The sequence below is a fragment of the Anabrus simplex genome, chromosome 1 (genome assembly GCF_040414725.1).
Source record: "Anabrus simplex isolate iqAnaSimp1 chromosome 1, ASM4041472v1, whole genome shotgun sequence".
NCBI classification, from domain to species: domain Eukaryota; kingdom Metazoa; phylum Arthropoda; class Insecta; order Orthoptera; family Tettigoniidae; genus Anabrus; species Anabrus simplex.
The window spans coordinates 1272285436-1272311326 of record NC_090265.1 but is presented as its reverse complement, the minus strand read 5'-3'; the positions used below and the strand labels follow the sequence as shown (position 1 = coordinate 1272311326).

The following is a 25891-nucleotide window of genomic DNA, read 5'->3' as shown; positions in this document are numbered from 1 at the left end:
CGTGTATACGGACTTCTCGCCAATGAACTCTATTATATCCTATTTAGAGTACAATATCTTGCCACCTTCGTATGGTATCTGACTATCTTATTCTACTCGGTCTATGCGGTGCAGCACTATAGTGTCTCGCCTTTGAACTCTCGATGCTACCTGCGCGGTGGGAGCAGGAGAGTAAAGCCAAGCATGTCGGCTTGGTGACGCTCCGAGTCCTAGCCGAGCTGCCATGAAGAGTAGGTGTGTGATGGAGCTTTGCAGCACGATGGCGTGGGTCTGTGATGTAGATCTGGGTTGAAGCTGATCTTCGTTGGACATTTTGGCCTATTGAGTGTGTGGAGTTGTCCTTCTAATTACCTTATTCCTCAGCTTTGGTTTATCTGCAAATTTCTTCAGTTTTCGTCGAGTATAAATGTAGCGTCCTTCGGCCTCGGGTGTGGTACACCTGGTAATCCTGCAAAACTGTAAGTTTATCTGCTCTTTCCTTGTGAAATCGATCAAGCACGTGTTTTTGAAGAAGGAAAAATGGATTGATTGTTCTGCGGAACTCTGAATTGAACCTCTAATACATCGCATCTCGACAATAATAATAAGTTTGGTGTCCGCAGGAGTGTTTGTTCGGCTTATAACTTCATGGTTTAATCAACTAAACTTCATCTAGGTTTCTGAAAAATGCGCCTTATCTACGAATTTTCAAAATTTTAACTTCATTTTAATTCGTATGGTTGTAATCTTTGTGCAAACTGATTGTTAAAAATTGAGTTGTGAATCAAGGATGATTCACGCAAGGATCCATTTTAATCCGCCTAACTCTTTTTAAGTTTTATTTTTAGTTGGACTTTATGGTTTAATTGTTACCTTATCCTTTTCTGCTTATTTTTTCATATTTTTAATTTTGGGCCGGATCTGTTTCGTTTCGCCTGGGCGGACATGTTGTTGGTGGTGGTTGCGATAGCAACGTGTTGTTGATTGTATTGTTGTGGAAGCTTGTAATGACTTGGGTCCGGATGTTGTGATTTTACCTTCTTGCCTGTGAATTTTTAGTAGAATTCTAGTTTTTCAGTTAAATATTAGTTCAAACATTTTCCTTTCGGTCCCTTATTGATCTTCGACGTGGGTTTTTTGGGAGGCGTCTCTGTTCTTGTCCGATAAATTATTTTACGTCCTTGCGCTGACCAGCTTGGTGGAATTATAAGTCAAGTCACATAATTATTTAAAGAATCCGAATGGAAAGTTACTTTCCCGAATTTTATATATTGTAATTATTGCTTATTAGTAGATTTTAATTAAAAATTCCATGACAGGTGACCGATTACGTTTATATGTGTAATTTAGTTTAAACCTTATTAAGTAATTTCTTGAGGACAACTAATTTATTAATTTATTGCTTCTTTTTAGTTACACTAATTAACTGGACATTTATTAATTTATTTGCTACCTTCTGAGTTACCGTAATTAATTGGACGACCCATTTATTAAATTTTCTACCTTTTGATTTTCCCTAACTAATTTGACAACACAGTGATTTATTTATTTCCACCTTTGAGTTATACCAACCAATTTACCGTTTATGAATTAAAGTTACCTTGTGTTACAAGAATGATGTTGATTTTCATTTCTATGAATCGATTCAGCACTGTCAGTGTTCCTTTTTCTAAATTTTAACCATGGCCTTGATCTTACTTCTCACGCTTCCCAAGGTCTTTTTATCTCTCCCATTTGGCTGTTTTGGTGATATGTTGTTATTGTTTTCCATTGCTTTCTTATGTCTTTTTCCGTGTTAGCTTTATCTCCCACCTAGGACTAACACGCACTCCAACCTTCTCGCTTGGTGGACTCCCATCGAGTGGGTAAGGTTATCGGCTCACCTTCCTAGGGGTTACGGGTTTGCTCTGTGGACGGTGCATGTGGAAACCAACGGGGCGCAGTTTTCCTCATCTTAAGACATTTTGTCAGCATGTGCCACACCGTGTCGCATTGCGTATCGTATATGCTCTACGGATAATACCAGGACAGTCCATCGATATTCTACGGAAACGAGATCACCCGCGATGTTAACCTGGTCTAGTGGAATGGAAGGCCAACCTGTGCGGTGCAAATCCGCAGTTTCATTCTGACCCGCACGAAACGCATTCTCGCAACAGTTTTTACGAAATCCTCGATAACATTCTGATGCATTTATGTCATGTACAACCGCGAGTTTAATCCAGGAACAATTTGAAATCACGGCAGGTGTGACGCAATGCTGTGTGATATCTCCCATTTTTCCCTCAATATTTGTTGAAACTATACTTCACCTTCTTGATGTAAAACTACGCAAGGACATAGAAATATAATATAGGATCGGAGGAGTGTTTTTCAGTCTCAGTAGACTGCGAGCCAAAACGGAAATATCCAATATGTAGATGACAATGTTGTTGTCGCCAACTCAGAAACAGATTTACAAGCAACCTTAAACGCGTTTGATAAACCATACACAAGCGTTGGTCTAAGCATAAATATTCGGAAGTAACTGATCCTTCACCAACCTGCACCCAACAACATCTTTACGTGTCTTACAATCACAGTCCAAGAAGAAGTTCTGCGGGACGTTGAACACTTCCCGTATCTAGGTAGCCATCTCTCAGCAGATGGAGGATGGTTGCCTAGTTGTACTTCCTCTTGAAACAATAATCACCACCACCACCAATCTCAGCAGATGCAAGTATTGATGCCGAAATAAAACACCGCCTGAAATGTGCTAGCATGGCTTCTCGGGGCCTTCATGATATGAAATGAAAACTGAGAACTGAGAAGCTACTCCACTTGATCATCCAGTATGGCGACGTAATGTCTTGGAAGGAACTCAGCGCTTTGAGCAACGACGTCGGAAAACAGAAAATGACAAGCGCAACGCTAGAAAACAGCGGAAACTTCCGAAGAAATGTAACATTACAGAGTCAGCCCCCACTAGACCAAATATACGCCATCAATGCGGTAGAATCTTCGGCACCAAGATTGGCCTCTACAGCCATCTAACAATCCACAAAAAGTGAGTTTTGAAGGAGACAATCGTACTCGTGAGCGAGTGATAGCCCATCATCATCATCATCATTCTCTTCTGACCTGGTTTTCCTGCTTTTGCTGCATTGCATAGCCCGTCATCATAATCATCATTCGTTTCCCAGCATCAGTCCGATCGAGATGTTAACGGCATATTTTCATTGTCCTTAAACCAACCACAATTGTGTTCCAGTCAAGGACCCTTCCTATTGTATTGTTCTTAATCGAGGCCGAACAGCTTAGTATGGGTCTACCTCTTGTTCTTATTCTTTCACTTTTAAACTTCAATCATTCGTTTTCTCTTCGGTTCCCTTTGTATGTCCTAATCAAGTAGGTTTTTATTCTCTCCATTCTGTCAGAAGCGTCTTCACTCAGTTTTCCCTGCTCAATTATTTTTCTTGTCTTCCTGATCATACTGCTAAAAAGTCACCTCTTCTGTTCCGTCGTAGTGTTGGTTACTACTGTCACGTCCTAGTTCGTGCACTATGGGCTCCTGCTGAGTGGCCTTGTAAGTGGCCCTAAGAATCAGGATACCAGATGATATGAACATATTCTGAGTCATTGTCCTCATTGTGTTCAGGCAGCAAGGATTATACAATCCACCGGTAGTCCCTAAGCCGTTAAAGGAGAGATGCTCACCGGGACTGTAAGTAAGTACGGAATTTACCGAACTCAGAATATTTTAAACAAGCCTCAGACCCATGGGAATAACGGAGTCCCATTCCCATTTGATAGGCGAGGGACTTGAAATGGATTTCGATGGGAAGATAGCCATATTAAAGGGGCTCATGAAGGAAAGAAATTCGAACTGGCTGAGTCAGCAAAAATGATATATCTGGCCGTGTCAGGAGTTAATGGTAAAGAGGTAAAGGGAGATAATGGGAAAGAGGTTATAAGTGATCTTAATAGGTGTTAAACAAGAAAGGGCAGGGTGTAGAGTAAGACGGCTTATCAGAAATACTAGAGCACGCAATATAGTTTCTTTGAAGAAATGTAAATGAGCGACTGATGAGGGAAAATGTAACACTTGGAGGATTTAGGACGAGAATTGTCTCAGCGAATTCGCCATGTGGGTTTACTGATGACGATAAATTTGACGAGTTTTTAAAAGCACTGAGTGGGATCATAGTCAGGGACATCAACAAGGACAGGGTAGGTCAAATGAGCGATTTTAATGAGAGTAATGGAAATATAACTGAAGTATATGGGAAGATTACTGGTAAATAAGGGGATGATATGGAATCTAATAGAAAAGGTAGCGTTTAATGGAATCATGTGCTAGTACCGGATTGGCAGATAAGAATACTTTCATCAAGCATAAGGTTATTCACCACTACACACTGGAGGGTAGCGGCACCAAATTCATAACAGACAATCTCATAACAGATTTTGAATTGAACAAATTTGTTAGGAATATGCGGGTATTCATATTTTTAATGATACAGACCATTATTTGATCTGCAGTGAACTAATTATCACTAGCCCTAGGATAGAGAAATCTATCTGCATAAGAATAAGAGTAGAGAAACTCCAGGATGAGGAAATTAGATAGAAGTGATTGGATAAGCAGGCTAAGGATCCAGAAAGATTATGGTATAAGTATGGTGTAGTAGAAACAGCAAAGGAACGCCTAGGATCATATGTGTGTAAAGACGTGAACAAGCGAACGTATTGGTGGAATGATCAACTCAGAATAGCTTGTAAACGCAAAAAGAGAAGGCGCATCACAAGTGACTTCAAGCAAAACCGATACAGATAGGAAATTTTACGTTGATGAAAGAAACCGAAAGAAACAAATCATTGTAGAATCCAGGAAAAAGCAATGTCAAGAATTTGGTAATAAGCTGGGAAGGCTTTGTCAAGCGGCAGTGGAACCTGGACAGTAATGAAGCCTCTTAGAGATGAATAGTGATTTGGGTAAATCAGGTGAACTCAGAGTATCACTGGGCAGGTGGAAGTCGACTGTTCAAGCGAGCAGACGTGTTTGTGCAGCGATGGGTATTTCCGTATCAGCTTGCACTCATTACCACATTATTTGTTATACGAGGCTTGGAATTAAACTCGGGCCCTGTTCAACCAGCTTCAGAAGAGGTAGTGAACGTGAACGTGAAGTGTATGCGGTGTAAGAGGAACTTAAGATTTGGTGCTAAGTGTGATACGTGTGGAATGTGGTTGCATTTCAAATGTGGTAAGCTACAGGCCCTGGACAGTGATAAGTAAAGGACGGTATATAGCAAGTGTTTCATGAATGGGAATGTGATTAGCGACAAAGCAAGAATTGACGAACTACAACGGGAATTAAATGAAGCAAATCTCATGACTGCAAAGCTAAAAAAGGTACAGGAAGTGTATAGGAGAAATGTAGGCACACATTCATCTGTGGAGAATATGAAACCTGTAAATTGTGTGATGATAGGCGATCCTATCGTGCTGCATATAGGGCAGGAAGATAGGACAGTGAAATCGATGTGCATGCCGGGAATACGAGCGGAAGAGTTGAACAGGAAAATAGAGGACAAATGGAGCGGGAATGAGGAAGTAGTAATTCTCCATGTATGAAGTAATGATTTAAAAAGGCAGCGGACTTAATATATAATGGGGGACATTTATGATCTAGTGAATTCGACTTAGAAAAAGTTCCCGAAGGCAAATGTTGTAATTAGTGGTATACTAAGGAGACCAAATGTATCATGGATGAAGATAGGCCGATTGAACGAAGAGCTTCAGTGGGTTGCCGAAAGTTCCGGATCACTATTTGTAGACGGCAACAGTTGGATCGACGATAGGATTTCAGCAGGGATAGACTTCATCTGAACCAGTGAGGAGTGGCGAGACTAGGTGAACTCTTTTCGAGGGTTACCGATCCCCACCCAAACCGATGACGGCGTAGAACGGGCAGCCGAATGACGATCCACGGCGGGAGCAGATTCCATACAATTACAAATACAACGACATCGGAGCCACCAACAGGACAGTGTTGCAGGTAAATTTCGGAAGTATTAGTAATAAATTCCCAAATTCGAAAAATTAGTTGATGCGAGTGACCCTGATAAAATTGTGGGAACGGAAAGTTGGTTATCGGATAACATATATAATTCAGAAATATTCAGGTCAAAATTTCTAACGTTTAGACGGGATAGAGGGTCTAAAGGAGGGGGAAATTTCTTTTGTGTTAGGCCAGAACGAAGCAGTACGTTAAAATGTGTTCTCAATGACTGCGAGATAATTGGGTTGGAGGTAAATAATTTATCCAATAAACGCTTATCGCCCGCCGAAATCAGGTTTAAACACGATCACTCGTCTTTCAGAATTGACATAGCATTGAGCACATGGGGAGGGAGACAATGATGGCAGTGAAATTACTCTGGGGAAAGCGGAGTGAATAGTAAATAAACTACGTTGTCATAAAGCAGCAGGATCAGATTAATGTGGATCTAAAATTAAGAATTTAATAGGAGGGTAGGGGTGAAATAACTTCATAGAGTAATAATATTAACATGAAATGCGAGAAAATAACTTTTGATTGGATGAAAGCGGTAATTGAACCTATTTATAAGCAGGGAACATGATGGACTGCAACAACTATCGAGGTATTTGTATTTTATTCAGACAAGGTGTTCACAGGCATTATGAAAAGTAGGGTGCGATCAATGGTTGGAGAGAAAGCTGGATGAAAACCAGTGTGGTTTCATAGCACAGATAGCTTTCAGGTGCAAATTTTCAGTAAGTGCCAATAAACTGAATATTGGTATGGGAGGAATAAAGAGTTACGTTTGTGTTTAGTAGATCAACAGAAGGCATATGACTAGCTGAAAGAAAAAATTAGCCGTGCTAGCAAATTATGGGATTGAGGGTATATTACAACCTGTGTGTGAAAAGTTCGGTGAATTGTCTCATGAAATAAAGACAACGTAAGTTACACACAGAACTCCTTTACCCTTCGACTTTTGATATCGACTGTAAAGCTGCTGGAAGCTGGCAGCAAACGTTCCTTTTGGAATCTCTCGGAGAACCCTTGTCACGTGTTGTTGGATACCTGCTACACTGCCGAACCGATAGGCCCTGCAGGGCTAATTTAAGACGGGGGAACAAAAAAAATCTGTCAGCACCAAACCCGGAGAATACGGAGGGTACGGAAGAACAGTCACCTGGCGTTCAGCGAGAAACCGGGTCATGCGGATGGCGGTGTGCGGACGGGCATTTTCGTGGAGGAGCTTCCACTGTCCACTCCGGTACAGTTCAGTCCAAACCCGTCTGATGCGTTGCAGTAGCTGTTTCAAAACTCCCTCGTAGAATTCCGCTTTGACAGGTGTATCCTGAGGTAAAAATTCATTATGAATGACACCATTGCTGTCGAAAAAGGCGATCAGCTTTCTTGGACTTTGTGCACCGACTTTTCTTGGGAGGCGGAGAAGACACTGAACACCACGCCATTGACTGTCTCTTGGTCTCCGGATCATACTGGTAGCACCACGACTCGTCTCCTGTAATTGTGGATTTCAACACCTCCGGGTTTTGGTCAGAAACGTCAATGGAATCTCCCTACGTTTCCATCCGAGTTTGCTTCTGCTCGTCTGTCAGGCTGTGCGGTACAAACCGGGCACAAATCTTCCGCTTTTTCAAATGTTCGTGAACAATGGCCCTTACACTATCCCTGTCTACACACACTTCATCTGCTATCATTCGTAAGGACATTCGCCGACCATTCGCAAGCATTTGTCGCACTTGTTCAATGCTCTCTGGAGATGACCTATCTAAGGCACTTGATAGGGTAGATCATGAAAGACTACTGGCAAAAATGAGTGCAATTGGACTAGAAAAAAGAAGGACTGAATGGGTGGCTTTATTGCTAGAAAACAGAACTCAGAGAATTAGAGTAGGCGAAGCTTTATCTGACCCTGTAATAATTAAGAGGGGAATTCCTCAAGGCAGTGTTATTGGACCTTTATGTTTTCTTATATATATCAATGATATGTGTAAAGAAGTGCAGTCAGAGATAAGGCTGTTTGCAGATGATGTTATTCTGTACAGAGTAATAAATATGTTACAAGATTGTGAGCGGCTGCAAGGTGACCTCGATAGTGTTGTGAGATGGACGGTGGACAATGGTATGATGATAAACGGGGTTAAAAGTCAGGTTGTGAGTTTCACAAAGAGGAAAAGTCCTCTCAGTTTTAATTACTGCGTTGATGGGGTGAAAGTTCCTTTTGGGGTTCATTGTAAGTACCTAGGTGTTAATATAAGAAAAGACCTTCATTGGGATAATCACGTAAATATGATTGTTAATAAAGGGTACAGATCTCTGCACATGGTTACTAGGGTATTTAGGGGTTGTAGTAAGGATGTAAAGGAGAAGGCATATAAGTCTCTGGTAAGACCCCAACTAGAGTATGGTTCCAGTGTATGGGACCCTCTCCAGGATTACTTGATTCAAGAACTGGAAAAAAACCAAAGAAAAGCAGTTCGATTTGTTCTGGGTAATTTCCGACAAAAGAGCAGCGTTACAAAAATGTTGCAAAGTTTGGGCTGGGAAGATTTTGGGGAAAGGAGACGAGCTGCTCGATTAAATGGTATGTTACGAGCTGTCAGAGGATAGATGGCGTGGGAGGACATCAGTAGACGAATAAGTTTGAGTGGTGTCTTTAAAAGTAGGAAAGATCACAATATTAAGATGAAGTTGGAATTCAAGAGGACAAATTGGGGCAAATATTCGTTTATAGGAAGGGGAGTTAGGGATTGGAATAACTTACCAAGGGAAAAGTTTAATAATTTTCCAATTTCTTTGCAATCATTTAAGAAAAGGCTAGGGAAACAACAGATAGGAAATCTGCCACCCAGGCGACTGCCCTAAATGCAGATTAGTAGTGATTGATGATTGATTGATGTGCTTGTGGTTGGTCGACCCAAACTCGCCTCGTCCTCAACACCTTCCTTTCCATCTCTCGAATGCGTTTAAACCAATCAAAAATGCACTTTTTACTCACTGCCGTAGCGTGGTAAACTTGCACTAACATTGCGTGAGTTTCCGTTGCCGTTTTGCCTAGGTAGAAGAAAACTTCATGTTAACACGTTGCTCCGTTTTGCACTCAGTTGTGCAATGGTACGAGTCCCCACACTGATTCAGTTCGATGTGTTTGCAGCGTTCAACTCCGTTTAACTGTGTTGAGTTGACCGATAGGGGGCACTTGGTGTCATGCCTCGCAATGCGCATGCGCGAGCGCATCGTCCGAACTAGCACGGTGTACAGACTAGGCGAGTATTCACCGAACTTTTCAGACACAGGTTGTATTACCAGCAATCAAAGGCATTTTAGACAAATTGGACTGCAGTGAGAATTGATGGCGGTATGAATTCTTGGTTCAAGGTACAGACAGGGTTTGGACAAGGCTGTACCATAATCTTTGTTTTATTTTTCATAGCTTAAATGGATCGTCTGCAGAAAATTATAGAGTAGCAGGAAGGTATTTTGTTAGGTGGGTATGAAATAAGCAGTTTGGTGTATGCCACTATTTAGTAGACTGTGCTGAAAGCCTGCAATCTTTTGTCTTGGAACCGAAATTAGGTGCAGAGAGAATGATATTATAATTCGCATTTCCGAGACTAAAGTACGTCCGTGGGGATGGAGATTAAGAGAAATGAATGTCTGACCAGGAATAAAAACTGGAACCCGTAGATCATTTCAGTGCTTAAGATGTGTGTTCTCCCAGGGAGTCAGTTTAGTAAGTGTGACTGAATCAATGTGCAATAAAGCTAATGCAATGAGCTCGCAGTTGCCATTAAACATATTCTGTAAGAAACTGTCCATCGGTCTGTTTTCAGACCGAATTTGTTGTAATTTGTTGTACGGGAGTGAAAGGTGGGTGGACCCAGAATATCTTATTTATAAGTTAGAATTAACAGCAATGAATCTGGTGAGAATGATCGCTGGTAGAAACAGATGGGATGAATGCTAGGAGTCTACTCGGAATTGGAAGATACAGGTAATTTAGGAATGAACTCGACGAATTAGGCAGTACACATCAACTGGCCTTGATGGTGGGATCATGTGAACCGAATGGAGAAGGACAGGTTACCTGGTACTCTAGAATAATGGACACGATCAACGAGCGTATGAGACATAAGGGGAGACGAATGGGACGGTGATTAGTTTCATTTTCTAATGGTTAAAAAATGATAGGATTTAAAATAAACCAGGCAGAGAACCAGTAACAAGTAGAGGACTTTAGTACCCTAAAATTAATTAACAGAGGCTTACAGACTGGATGCTGAAAGTCATATCAGTCTATAATAAAATTTATGTATGTATGTATGTATGTATGTTATGTATGTATGTATTGCACCATCCCCTGTCCCTCCGTGGCCTAGCTCAATGGTGACGCTGCGTGGTGCATCCGAAACGAAAGGGTAAAAGAGGAGTATGTCTATCTAAAAGTATCATACAATGCTGGGACAGGTTCAAGAATACACCTTTTGGCGAGATAAATGGATAAAAACTTTTAAGAAACTAAAAACATGAAGTTCAAAATAAAAACAAAGGAAACTATTCCCTAATGAAAACGCGATATATACATGTCAAAAATTAGAATTTAAGTTTGAAAATAATTGTCGTTCAAAACATGCTGGTCGTGAACGAGCGCATAGAAAGTTCAATAACTTCACAAACATGAAATCTACATGTTTGTGACAGAGAGTGAGATAAGTCGACTGCGATTAGTCCGTAGTCTGCAATTAAAAACCGTCTCTTACATTAATAGATAATGATCGATTCAATGTTGGCCTAATTACTTTAATTCCGAATTAGTCGGATATAAACATACAATAAAGAACACTTTGTTTGGGACTGGCCCTAAATTTATCCGGTACATACCCTCCAAAAATACACCGACTCTAATCACGATATCCGAATCTTGGGCATAAGATAGAGGTTATTTAAACCTCACAATCAAGCTGTAGCCAGCGGGCTGTAAAGTGCTAACCAACATAAATAATCGACAACATATCACACTCATAGAACACACTAAAACATGAAGTTCAAAATCAAAACAAAGGAAGCTATTCCCCAATGAAAACGCAAAATATACATGACAAAAATTAAAATTTAAGTTTGAAAATAATTGTCGTTCAAAATATGCTGGTCGTGAACGAGAGCATAGAAAGTTCAATAACTTCACAAACATGAAATCTACATGTTTGTGACGGAGAGTGAGGTAAGTCGACTGCGATTAGCCCGCAGTCTGCAATTAAATACCGTCTCTTACATTAATACATAATGATCTATTCAATGTTGGCCTAATTACACTAATTCCGAATTAGTCGGATATAAACATACAATAAAGAACACTTTGTTTGGGACTGGCCCTAAATTTATCCGGCACCTACCCTCCAAAAAAACACCGACTCTAATCACGATATCCGAATCTTGGGCATAAGATAGAGGTTATTTAAACCTCACAATCAAGCTGTAGCCAGCGGGCTGTAAAGTGCTAACCAACATAAATAATCGACAACATATCACACTCATAGAACACATATAAATCACACTTGAAAAGGAAAATACATAACTGGTTACTTTTGGTGCATTGGAGTGAGGGGACATCTCTGTGTAGGTCTGCGAGTTTCTCGTAATCTCGGGCTGTATCACAATACACCGACCTATTCCTGGCTACATGTTTCCAAAACATGTGATCAGCTGGCAGGAGAGAGAAAAGTACAATCTTTGTTTGCGTGGCTCAGGCAACCGTATCCGTGCTACCACCTCTCAGTAACGGGACTGTACGTATACTATCACGCAAGGCCTTGTTCTCAGCTGGGACACAGTTTCCTTCCTTTATACCTGGCACATAATCTTGCTGTGCAGGAAGAATTCTCGGCTTCTTGGCCGTCAAATATATCACTCATTATAACACACGGTCTGGGGTACACACACTCTCAGGACATCTACAATTCATTAAGTCAGCCACAATACCATCTTCAATTCCAGATCTAAACGCAATAATCATGGCTCATCACGGCCTCTTATTCAGTAGTCCCCGCTTCAGTTCTGGAACACAGTTAAGGGTCACCTGCCACTTTCTGTAAATGTAAATTCAACGGTGGAGACAGCCCTCTGTACACGTCATCAGCTGAAAAACATGTAATAATGTTACTTCATGCACATCCTGGCTATATATTAGTTCTTCTCTTCTCTAAGTTCCCGTTCCATCCTCATAAATTGCAGTGCCCTCCAATTTGGATAGATTAATATGATATCGCTTATACATTAGTGTCTGGATGGCACAAGTGAAACTGTTCTAACGAAGAAACACACACACAGTACACTAAATCCTGGCATAGCCCTCGTATCCGAAATCTAAATAACTCCGAAACATGACTATGGATACACATGCCTATAAGCATGCTTCCAGTCCCAAACATTATTTACAGAGTACATGAGAGCAAAACAATTGCCACTCTGGCTTGCATTACAATTACTATTTACCTTTAGCGAAAGGACGTAATGTGGATGGGATCAATATATTTCATGCCTATAAGCAGTTCAACTTATCTTTGCCTCCATTTGGCATCTGCGGTGTCCTTGGGACCGCTCCATGGGTAGAATTTAGCTCATGACAGCGTTGCTGTCTACGAATATAGAAGTCTCCTGGTTCAGTCCTTTAGGATTCATGGTTTGCTGCGTTCGGTCTTGTGCTGCAGATATATGCCTGTAACCTCGTAACGCTGATTAATTCCAATTCTCTTCACCACTTCGTTCGTGCACGAATACACTAATGTAACCAAGGTAAGGATACAATTGACAATATCCACTATCGATACATTACTCCGGTCAAACGAGAGTTACTAAGTTAAGGGATATTTTTCCAATTCCGAACTAGTCCTTTGCAGCGGTTAGCCGTCGTTAGCGGCCCTCGAAATTGTTTCACAGTGCGAACTCTTATTGAAAACATTTATTAACTGAGTAAATGTTGCTCGGTTGAGCTTAAACGGATAGTTACCAAATCTCATCTACCACTGACATAATATGTCTTCGTCGATCAAGTCCTCGCGGAAATTACCCACTTCTCGAATGTCGCTTAGCTGTTGAGTGCCGTTACATTTACGCTTTCTCGTATTATCATCTGAGGGAATTGACGCACCCAGTAATACATCCCCTGGATACACCAAGCTCCCCTTTGTAAGAGGTCGGCTATCTCTCAACGGATATTTAAATTAAGTTGGGAATAAACAAAACAGGTACAGTTACACAGTTTTAATGGCTCGATCTACTCCACAAATATCAACAGAAATTGCCATGATTGTACAATTTCAGGAAATGTCTCCACTGCTTAAATAAGGATAATTTGCAGATGATTCCAGGCCTGGGTTGACATTGTTTGGTTGTTCCCCGACAACAAAATCTCTTGCTTTGTCGGCCGCCAGTGTGCCCACGTCGATTACGGCATTCTGCCTTCGTTCATCTGAGGGAAAACGCTGGATCCTGCTTGCTAAGGGTTCGACATGTTTATACTCACGGCCACCCAGCACTCGTAAGCTCGTTCCTTAGCGCTAAATTCAAAATAGTCCACAGTGTTAAGTCAGTTCTATCGGACCGTAGTATGATACGGTTCAGTATATACTGTAGGTCTCTGCTACGTATGCCAGTGTATGGCAGTAATGCTTCTTATACCTCATCCCTTTACATTCCCTTGGAACTTCCATTTTACTCACCAAGTTCTTCACGTTCTAGTAAATTGCATTTCCTGTTGTATCCTTTTAGTGATCTCCAGCCGTTTGCTTCCCAAGTAGACCTCCTTGAAACTTTCAATTATTTCAAGGTCTTGTCTCACAAGAACTTTATTTGTAGCAGTATCTCTCATTTCCCTATCTACTCAAGTCGGCATCATTGTATTGCTTTTCTTCGCAAGGAAAGCAACGAGAAATCACCTCAGTCCCCCTTTGCTAAGTATCCCTATGTAGTAACATCCAGGCTCTCTCCGATAGTTACCTACTGTGAGTGGGGGAGTAGAATAGATATATAGGGGGAGGCAAAGACAATGGGAATCCCGAGGACTGTCAACAAAGGTGCATAGATTGGCACCCACGGGGCTCTTATATTAGTCCTGACATTACTTCTACTTATTGTGCTTGGATCCTCTATTCTATCTGACCTTTTGTGGTCAACTTTTGTTCTTTCTTCTACCCCGATGTTATCAGGTTTGCGATGCCTACAGGGTCGTTCATTATTACGTACTTCGCGAAACTTCCCTTTATTTTGCTGATAACTTTTAGCTTCGAAGGATCGAACTTCTCCCCCTTTCTCTTCAGAATAGAGTTAAGAGAGGAAGGCTGCTCAGTTTCAGTTCCTCTTAACACAGTAATTACTAGCAACACTTGCTTTTCTTCACTCTTATTTTCGTTCCATAACTGCCAAAATATTCACTCAACATGTTCATCTGACATCGTAACTCTCCTCTGTTTGCTTCAATTATAACAGGGGAAAACGTAGATCAAGTACTGATGGCAATGATATATTTTAAGAGAAAGTACTCAACCGGGATAGTTTCCAAATTTTGAGTTTATTTCATGTCATTAACGACATGCTCTGAAATCTTTTGAAACATACTATTGGGCTACCCTAAAATAACATTAATTCACAATTTGATACATTTGTTTACAGATATGATATATGTTCCAATAACATGAACCAATGCAGCTTGCTAGGCCTAGCTTACACTGCTGCAGCTTGTAGCCCCTCCCGTGGATGTTCCATCAACGAAGACGTTGGGCTTCTAACGGGCAACACCATCGCACACGGGATGGGGCATAAGTAAGTAAAATCCCAGTGTTATGTTTTCTATCTTCCGGTATATTTTATCATTACTTCTTCATTTTCAGAGTTCTGTAGATCTTAGCGGACCGAGTATTTTCCATATAATTTTTCTTTACAGTACTTCTAATTTATTCAGCTTGTAATTCAGAAACTTCAAAAATAATTTTTGAATAAATAAATAGTTGACTTTAACTGGAAACACTGTCAGGACTCGTAATTTTACAAGTCTATCAACATTTACTAAATGATTTTATTATAATTTAGCCTTGGATGTACTCATGATATACCGGAGAGAAATGGTTGTACCAACCAAGCTAAAGATAACTCTTACTACGTGATGTCTCCTTACGTTATGATGAACACCAACAGCTGGTCGGAGTGCAGCAAGAAGTACATGACAATTTTTTTCGAGTGAGTAAATTCATATTTTCGATGATAGTTTCAGTAAATAAATTTTATCCTTTGTGTGGTCATATTAATCTTAATATTGCAATTATATGCGGACAAATGTTTTATAAAACATTACATTAGTTTGCACTTTATGTAGTATATAGTCTGTCTCAAATGGAAATTTGTTTCCGTTGCGGACGTGGAATTTACTGCGTAGTTTAGCGCGTTTAACGAACGGAATAACTCAACTACAGAGCGGCTGTTTGATTAAACAATTATGAGTAGCCTCGCTAAAACAACATACTATCAATTTTCTAATGTTTGTTTTATTTCCAGCGTTTGCTTTTGGCTTTCGGTCTTATCGACCATGCAGGTAATTTTCTCATCATTAATTATTTATTGACTCGATGAATTCGATATGAACACAAACATACAGACTCTGAGCCACTGAAATTAACTAGACAAAGTTAGGATACTCGTCCCGGCAGGGTATCGAACCCGGGAAGACCCGAACCGAAGGCCACTATGCTAACTATTTAACCAAGGGGACTGGCACACGCTCTCCATCCAACACCGATTATAGAGCCTGATGTACTTTATACGTTGTTTCTTTATATTCATTTTTTAATTTGCTCTTTTACGTCGCATCGACACAAATATGTTATAGAGCAAATTCTCGATGCGTTTTCAATTCAAATTTCGCTTATAATAGCATTGATTTGGTCCGTGCAATAGGAAGAACAGTCACTATTAACGAATTCTCTTAACGTGTGGTGATATAACTGTATATGCCATTCAAAATTGTTAAAATATGATGAAATTCCTTTAGTTCTTAACAATGACAGAGAATTCTTAAATTCATTACTTTTTTCGGTTTTTAGGTTATTCTGTTTTAGCATATATGAAATACTTGACAATGATATTTTTCTTTCTCTCCTTCTCTCTCCGTTAGGGTCTTCCAGAGACCACGTGACAATTTCAGTGCTTCATCCTTTGCTGTACCTTCTTCTTCTTCCAATATTCCTTCATCTTCTCACTATGCCTCTTTTTCCTCTCCCCGGACCATTTAGAACCAGTTCTTTTTCCGATTTTAGAATACTTCCAATTTTAACACTTTCTTCCTAACATTTTTCTCACGTACAGGATGTCGCAATTACAGATGATGAAATAGAAAATTAAATAAAAATGAATTATGTATATATATATATATATATATTGTACCGGGAAATGATTAGGGATCTGGCCATGAGAATCTTCACATAGGGGTGGAAGGCTCTTATGGAGAAGGTACAGAGAGGCGTACGCAGAGCAAAATAATAGTTGGGCTTAAAGCTCAATTTATTCACCACCATGTATTTATGGGCAATGTTTCCTACTGTATTATTCCTGCTCCTTTTCACGAAATATTTGTTTCGTTGGCAAATTATTTCAACATTAAAGCAAGTTATTTTACAAAATTTTCGTAATGCAATGTTTGCCTGATTTAAAAACATGATATCCACATTAAGATTGCCTTTATCTTGAGGTTTTGAAAATAATTTGTTTTTACGTAAGTCACCATAAACTAACCGAAATGAATGTCTTTCACCAGAAGATCAAATTCAAAATTCCAAATATTGAATTGTTTCCCTAGAGTCCTTTTAAATACAAAATTTCACTTGTTTCCTAAAGTCTTTTTAAATAATAAATATTACTTGTTTCCTAGTCTTTTTAAATAATAAATTTCGCTTTATAATAAATACTCTTTCACTTTCAAAGTTTGTGAAGTTCTCCCTAAAAGTTATTATACGTATGAAAAATTTTACACTTTTAAAATAACGCAAACTAGAATTTAGTAAAAGTCTAGTTTCCAATGAGCGTTGTAATAATTGTTCGTAAAGCTGCTAAACGAAGTCACTGATTTTACTATTCCACTTGACAAGAAGAAAGTTTGTTTTGTGGAATTTTATGCACTTGTTTTGAAAGTGGTTTAAAATACAATTCATATCACCTGTTTTTACTGGAACTCAGGACTGGAATGTAGACAGCTGCTGGTCAGCGAACAGCAAGTTGTCACCATACGCAGTCGGAGTCGTGAAGTCATCACCTTAGCACCACGCTCCATATCCCATGTTGATACTGCAGTTCCATTCCCTTGTTGACACGTCCCACGTCGACTCGAGATTCAGCTTGTATAGCGGCAGGCAGACATGATAATTACGAGAAATAGGCACTCGTCAGGATTTCGCGCGTCACTGTGTAATGTAGCGAACACGAGAAAGTTCAACTAACTGTGAATGCTAGGTAGTGTCCCATTCAAAATAAGTCGTATTTGCACTTCATAAATGTATGCACGGTATTTTGTTATGTGCTCTTGTCGCTGTTCTTAACACTAGCAGCAAAATTACGAAAGCTCATTTATCGGAATAACTGTTCAGAGGAAGAACACAGTTCTAATATAATCATTGGTATGACACACGAAAAAAAGGTATATTTACAACAGTAGAAGTGTTCTAAACACATGCATGTTTGTATGTTCAAATAGATACAGTGTTTAGAAGAAATCATCTAATGCGGCACTGTCTTGTTCACCCGAGACGAATGCTTTAATGTTGTTTAGAGTTAATCACACTTGTATTAAATACCAATCTTTAAACACTTTCATTGCGTTACTTGCTTTAAAAGACTAAGTATTTATGTATTTCACTGGAAAACTGCGTTAATATGCACCCGCTTTTAAATTATAAATGTTCCAAGTTAAAGATAAATCTGGTGTGAGTACAAGTTCTACACACTCGCTTTTGACTGAGTTGAAGTTTAACTACATTATACCACAGTTTAAGTTACCGTCACACATTCTCGAAATAGTCCTAGTAGTTCGTGAAAACTAAGTTCGTATTTTAATTTTCGAAACATTTGTAAGTCCAAAAGTAGCACTTTGAATACAAGTCTTTTGACGACAATTACGGCAGAGTTCTTACCGGCGAACCTCACTCGTAGCAGCTATGTTCGAACTTCGGCGTAGTCACTGGCGTACAACATCGTGTTGTTCCTTCAGCTGCGAGTTATGAACTGACTTTTACTTTTTTTTTATCGGGGGGGCCCCCGAAGCCCGCTCCCCCCGCGTGACCATCGACTCAATCTACATGGCCTCCGACATGCTATTATTTCTAAGAAGAAGAAAGAGATAGCAGGGAGGAGTGGGAGGTGATACAAGGAGTATCTGCCGGTTTCCGAGTCAGACTCGCTACCACGGCAAAGTTTGTATTGGTTGGATAGTGTTAAGGTATGGTATTGAAGGGTCAGGGAAAAACCACATAGGCAGAAAGAAGAAAGAGCCTACATGTAAAACCTGACATCTTGTGACAGCACATGCAAGGATGTGGGCTGGATAAAGTCCAGAGGTTGTGTTAGTTAGGAATAGGTGTCATGCATTCATAACCATTTCCTTGCAATTTTTGTTATTATGGGGATCAGTCCTTCTTGTCACTGCCGGGTCGGCTCGGGTCTGCTAGCGTCTGGGCTTTGGGCCGCAGGTTCGTCCCATTGTCCAGCAGCCAGCAGTCCCTGGTGCCAAGTCTCCTTTTGGAGAGGGGGGAATTAGAGCCAAGCCTTGCATGCAACGGGCTATCTTCTTCCTCCTGTCGATGTCCCTCTATGCGGTGTTGTTTGAACACACTTGTCACTACAGATCTAAAACTAAGATTATTAATAACATATGTATATACAAGTTCTCATTGGAGTGCCGGCTGTTGGCCTGCTCTCATGTCCAGCGTTCAACCTAGATAGGAGAGAGATAACTTATTAGTGCTGTTTATAGGCTGCGGGCTGGTGTTCCGCTCCCATGTCTCTGTAGGGGGGCGGGGGTGGATTGATACGTCCTTGGCCGTCTGGCTGCGTTGCCGTCGTCTTCTTAGGTTGTACTTTTTGTCAATCTTCCTCGCCTGGTCCCTGGGTCTAGGACAGCTGAAACATATTTACATATTTACATAGGTGTCTGCAGTGTGTGGGTGTATGTGGTATATAGGTGTCAGCTTGGCGGGAGTGGGTTGGCTATCGGCCCCTCGCCCACCCAACCCTGTGGCTGAACAGAATGTGCTTCGGTGTAGGATACTTTTTGTACAGATCAACGTCGTAGCGTCCGATCCCGCTTATTAACGGGTTGATCTTATTACCCCATGACTTTCTGTACATGTTTAGTGTCTGTTTACGTATTTGGTGCCTTATTGAGCTGACTTTCGCAATACTGCGTAGTTGGCGTATTGGCGTGTCGAAAGGGAGTCTGGTCGCTGCTCGTAGGCATTTATTTTGTATTAATTCCAGCTTATCCAGGTTCGTCATTGCAGTGAACCCCCACGCTGGGGCTGCGTACATGATTATTGGTCTGATTAAGGCCTTATACATGTTTATGGCTACTTCCGTTTTAATACTGGACTTTTTGTTCAGTATAGGATATAGCTGGTTAAGCCGTATGTGTGCTTTTCTTTGAATATCATTGATGTGGTGTAGCATGGTGAGCTTTCTGTCCAGGACTACTCCTAGGTATTTGACTTTGTCATGCCACACTATATCTTCGTTGAAAAGCTTTAGCGCTTTTATGTTGACTGGTTTGCGTGTGAGTCTGTTCTTCTTAGTGAACAGCACTGCTTGGCACTTGTCAACATTGACCTTGATGCGCCATTTCGTTAGCCAAGGCTCGAGAGTTCTTAGTGCTACTTGGAGCCTCTTTCGAGCGCACGCTAGCTGTGGATGTTGAACTGAGATAGCGGTGTCATCAGCGTAGAGGTGTGTGGTAGTGAGTTCTGTCGTAGGCATGTCGTTTGTATACAGGACGAAGAGGATTGGGCCGATAAGGGACCCTTGGGCTACGCCCGCTCTAATCCTGCGAGTACTTGACAGCGTGTTATGTACGTCTACTTTGAACTCTCGGCCCTCCAGATAAGATTTAATAAGTCTTATATAGCCTGGGTGGAATTCGTGGTCTATTAGTTTCGCTAGTAGGCCTTCGTGCCAGACTTTGTCAAATGCTTTCTGGATATCAAGGAAAACCGTTCCTGTGTCTCTTCGTTTGTTGAGACCTATGGTGGCTTGTTCTATGAATCGAGTGAGCAGTTGTGGGGCAGAATGTGCGTTCCTAAAGCCAAACTGCTCGTTGCGAATTATGCCTTTTTCCTTGATATGCCCTATTAACCTTTTCAGTAGTATTTTCTCGAATACTTTACTGAGGGCGTCCAGAAGGCTGATGGGTCTGTAGTTGTTGGGGTCTGACTTGTCTTTGCCTGGTTTTCCAAATACGAGGATCCTAGCCCTTTTCCATTGTTCAGGGTAGTATTGGAGTCTGAACATTGCATTGAAGATGCTGGTGAGTAGTGTTAGGGCTTTGTGAGTTAATTTCTTAATTATTATGTTCTGGATCTCGTCTGGGCCTGGCGCCTTCTTGGAGTTAAGATGACCTATAATCCACTTAATTTCGTGTATATTTGTCCTCTTAACCTCCGGCTTAGGTGCGTTTTCAAGGAATTCTGCTACCTTTGCCTCAGTTTGCCTGATGAAGGCTGGGTCAGATGGTATTTCGTTTGGGGTGAAAGCCGCCTCTATGGAGTCCGCTATGATTTCGGCTTTGTCACGGTTCTCGTATACCGGGCCGTTAGGTCCCTTGATGGTAGGGATGTTGTGTGGTTCTCGCGTGAAGTGTCTCGCTAAGTTCCACACTGGCCTGGTGTTGGTGTCGAAAAGTTTGAGGTGGTTGTTCCACTTTTCCGACCTGTATTCGAGTAGTTGCTTTTGTATTTCCGTGTTTAGTTCGTTTTTCATCTCGCGGTCTTCGTCTCTGTGATGTCGAGCCCAGTTACGCCTGTGGCTGTTGCGCCTGCGTATTAACTCTTTTATGTGCGCTGGAATCTCGAAAAGAGGTGTTTCTCTGTGTTTGCTTAGCGGTATGCTCGCAGTTGTGGCTGTTTGAATTGCTTCTACGAGGGTTTTGACTGCTTCGTCTATTTGGGCTGTGCTGTCTATTAGCATGCCTTCGCTTCCCTGTAGGAGTGTGTCTAGCTTGCGTTCGAATTTGCCCCAGTTAGCTGCTTTATAGTTGAGCCGGCGTCTGGGGTTTTTCTCATATTCCTCTGGGTTCGCATCTAGTGTAAATATCACTGGTTGGTGCCTCGACCCCAGGTCGTTCACTACCTTAATGCTATGCCTTTGAGGAATATGTCGCAATAGGGCTATGTCAAGTATGTCGGATACGTGATCGTTCGGTGCTAGGAACGTGGGCTCACTGGGGGCTGTTACCACATAGTCCTGGGATAGCATGTGGTCATACAGCCTTGTGCCTGCTGGGTTTGGTTTCAGGCATCCCCAGGTGGCGTGTTTCGAGTTTAAGTCCCCTCCTAGCACTGTGTTTCGATTTAGCCCTAGTACTGTTTCTATGTCCTGAGTGTTAAGGCTTGTCGGTCTGGAGTATGCTATTACATTTATGAGTGTTCCTTGCACTGGTAGGGCTATTCCACATGCCTCTAGCGTGACCAGCTCTGGTATGTCTACCTCCATGTGCTTGATGTCCTTCCTTACCAGGACTGCCACTCCTCCAACTTTGTTAGCCTTATCGCTTCTGTGCATTTTGTAGCCTCTTATAGTGAACTTCCTCCCCGGAGGGAGGAAGGTCTCTGTTAGGAGAGCTACGTGTATTGAGTTCGCGGCTAGGAAGGCTTCGAGTTCATATTTCCTAGATCTGACGCCCTGGCAGTTCCATATTAGAACTCGAAGCTCCTGCGTGTTATTGTTATTATTATTATTATTATTATTATTATTATTATTATTATTATTATTATTATTATTATTATTATTATCTTCGTTGGGTTGTTCAGCCATCCGGGGTTAGGAGTTCGGAGATTGCATTAGCCAGGTCTCTTAGCCAGGGGTAGGGGAGCATGTTGGCCATCATAACCCCAGTGGTTATGGCTACCGACAGGTTCAGGTTCGGAAAGAAGGTTTTCAGGATTTCTTCTATCCTTTCCCTGAACGCGTTTACTGCCATGTTCCCCGCTGGCTGTTGTGCCTGTAGCTGTGTTGTTGGTGAGATTGGTGTGGTGAGAGGTGAGGACGAGGGGGGTGGTGGTGCGGATGCCGGCTGACTATCGGCAGGTTCTCTGCGGGGGGTGGAGCTGGCCTGGGGTGGGCCTTCTAGTAGCTCGGGAAGTGCTGGCGTGGACTTAACCTGCCTTTGTTTGTTTTCTTGGGGCTGGGCCTTCTTGTGGTTTTTGTTTGAGGTCTTAGCTCGGACGGTGGTGGGGGCTGGTTGGGCTGAGGGCCCGTGGTTCTGTTTGCCTACCGTCCGTACGGGCTTGAAATTTAAAATGCCTCCGCCTGATGGGCGCTGGTTGTCTGAAGGACCTTGCTTTTGGCCCTTTGTGCCTGAAGGGCCTGCGAGACCTGAAGGGTCCTTTGTACCTGATGGGCCTGGGTTCTTCTTGCGTGAAGCGCCTGTGCCTGAGGGGCCTGCTTGGGCCTTAGGGTTGCCACGCTTATTACCCTTTGGCCCTTTGCCTTGATGAGCGGCTTCGTAGTCCTTGCGGCTAGGACAGTCTTTAAAATTGGCCGCGTGTTTTCCCCCGCAGTTAGCGCACTTAGAGTACGCGGGGTCGTTGCCGTGGGGGCAGTCGCGGAACAAGTGGGAGGCGGCGCATCTGCGGCATCTGGGCTCCAGTCGGCACGCTGCCCCTGGATGGCCATGCCTCTGACACACTCCACATTGGGGGCCAGTGGCTGGGGGGCGGTATGGCTCGACCGACACCAGCATGTTCGCGAGCATCCGCATTTTCCGCAGATTGTCCGCGTCTGGGGTGTCCGCCACTGCAACTAGGAATAGGTTGCCCTTGGCTGGCCTATTCCCTGCTCGCATCCGCACAACGGAGAATGCGGGGATATCCTGAGCTTTCAATGCAAGCTGGATTTCGTCCGCATTACTTCCGTTAACGGGGGTCCTCACTACGAACCGCTTCATAGTGCTATTGGGCAATATTCTTACAAATGTAATATTTAGCCGTTTTAGCACCTCGATAGCGGTTTCGTAGCTCTCAAAGCTCGTCATGTGCAGCCGAATCGCTAAATGTGCGTCTACTCTCGGCCTAGAGAAATAATATTTTCTCTCTTCATGCGGCAGCTTTTTGAGGAGCTCCGTTTCGAGTGTCTTGGTGTTGGTGGTGTAGACCGTAAGGGGTGGGGGGTTGACCCCTTACGGGTGATCTGTTTCTTCTGTTGTGGTGGTGGAGGTGGGCTCTGACGAGTCTGCCTCTTGTGTGTGGAGTGCTGGGGTTGGGTTGAGCCGATAGATGTTTCGGTGCTACTATCGACTCGGGTACTTGGCTTATTTCTCCCGCCGGCCTGGGCCTTGCGGCTCAGGGGCTGGGTTACTTTTCCTTTCCCCTTTCCCTTCCCCCTCTTCCTCCCTGAAGCCGTCACCCTGGTTTCCCGGCTGGGTGGCTGGGACCTCGGGTTCGGTCACCCCGTGCTGGCTGGGTCCCTCTCCCTCGGAGCTCTCAGATTCGGCCTCCCGGGATGCGCCTGAAAGGTCGATCGCCAGTGGGGCCTCGTCCGACTCCGAGTCCGAGGTTCCCGCTCGCTCGGGTGGGGGACTTTTACTTGGCGAATCCCTGTCCTTTTATACCATTCCTTTCCATGCCATCACGCGCTGTACACGTGATCGGCGCGTCATAGCAATGTCACTTCCTTGCGTGAAGCTCATGACGTAGTTACTCGCTCTTACTCGAAAGTTCCAGCTGTGACTTTGTTTACTTCGCCGTACCTCACGCTGAAATAAATTATGTTCCAGACCGCTGGCGGTTCCTGGTACTATATATACTGTACCGGTAAGAGATAGCCGGACACAACTGATAATATAAGCAGCATGAAATAAAGTTCTCAGGGCAAGTGCTGGATATTTTAGCTATGGCTTGGTACAGGTGGAGAGATCCTATCTACAAGAATAAAAAAATATTGTAAAAGAATATTTATTCAACCTTATGGCATGTTGGATATATATCACCTTGGTGCTGTTACTTGTCGTCTCCCGAATCACCTTCTAGAATGGTTCTCCAGGCAACCTCGTACTCCCGGGTCCTCTCGCCACCATGCAATCGAACTCATTCTCCAGGATCCGCTCGTAACCATGGACTCGGACTTATACTCCTAAGTCCGTTCATCAACATTGGAATCCAGCCCGTGCCTCGAACCTGAAGATTTAGAAGCTCTCAAAGTTCTACGACGATCTGGATACGGAGTAATCACTCGCGATTTTACTTATACGAGTGTTCACTTTCGTACAGTCCCCCGACACTTTCAGAATCACTTGGTACGAAAGACTGACTTTAATGTAGGCTCACAACACGAAAATTTGAAGCATGTATTAACTTCATTCGATATTTCTAGATAGAAGATGTTAAATGTCACTTGAGAAGTTAAAATGCGGTTAGCATTGATTTAATATATTAAAGAATGTCACATTTCCTGGCTATTGACCACTGAAAATAATGAAATGAGGCTAAATATTGTTCACCTGTAGCCTTATTCAAGAAACGAAAGAATAGGTCACAGTTAATGGTTATTTACCACGGAAAATAACGAAATTAAATATTGTTCACTTGTTGTGGGTTAATGAAAGAATAGATCACAGTTCATTGTTATTTACCACGGAAAATATTGAAATTAAATATCGGTCACTCGTGGCGGATAGCTTTGATTCAATAAATCATTCATAGTTATTTTCCACTGAAAATAATGAAATAAACATCGGTCACTTGTAGCACAGTCTGTGGTTACTTTCCACAACGAGTAATATATTCGTATTTGACCTATAAGAAATGGCTATTCAAGAGTTTATCCGTAGGACCCTGCTGAGAGCGATGAAATATTAAATTGTTATTCACTCTTAGCACAGAGAGTCTTTGGAAATAAGAAATAATTATTTACAAGTGTGAGTTCGAATATCGCTCACTTTAAACACAATTTATTGAGTGCAAAATTAATCACCTGTTCTGAAGCACTTGAGTGTTGAGATGGCAACACTTATGTTATTAAGGTGAAATATTTCAAACACTTCAAAGATCACCTTTGCATAGCAATGTAATCAGTTACACTTCACTGAAGAAATACTAATATAAAAGCCATATTTAAAAAATTGATGTCTATTCGTATCTCCTGGAAAATAATTCACATTTACAACACTTGACGGTGTATGTAGAGTCTAAGTTCGACTAATTGTCAGAATATCTTAAAGATTCGCAGACCCTAAGTCCAGTCTACTTTTAAACAGCACCTCGACGAACAATATGACAATGATATGTGGTGAGCCTGACAGGTCAGAGCTCCCAGCAATGACTGTGTATCCACTGTCTGGAGGCCTCGTCTTTTATATGCTTGTGGCTGATACGTCATCAGACATCGTGAGTATTTGTAAGTGGAATTACGAGAAAATACCTCGGTGGATTTTCCTGAGATTTGGTTGAGGATACGTTCTTGTGATTCCCTACAAAATGACGTATCTTCCAAGGCGATACGATTATTATTAAGGGAGTTTTAAAACTTTTCTGGATCGAAGGATCGAGAATATCCGCATCCGTGCAGGGCTCTGGTTATACGCAATGCTAAGTTCCAGCGTGCGAATTGATTTCCGTATTCCTCGTTGTT

The 25891-nt window shown here is 42.0% G+C and overlaps 1 protein-coding gene across 1 annotated transcript in view; it reads left to right on the top strand.

The window, feature by feature from the left end:
- Positions 1-25891, top strand: part of LOC137497204 (A disintegrin and metalloproteinase with thrombospondin motifs 12-like) — a 205073-nt gene that overhangs the window by 53374 nt on the left and 125808 nt on the right. The window contains exons 8-9 of the mRNA XM_068225729.1: positions 14690-14839; positions 15107-15253. Of these exons, the coding sequence (XP_068081830.1) occupies positions 14690-14839; positions 15107-15253 (297 nt within the window). The remainder of the gene's footprint in view (positions 1-14689; positions 14840-15106; positions 15254-25891) is intronic.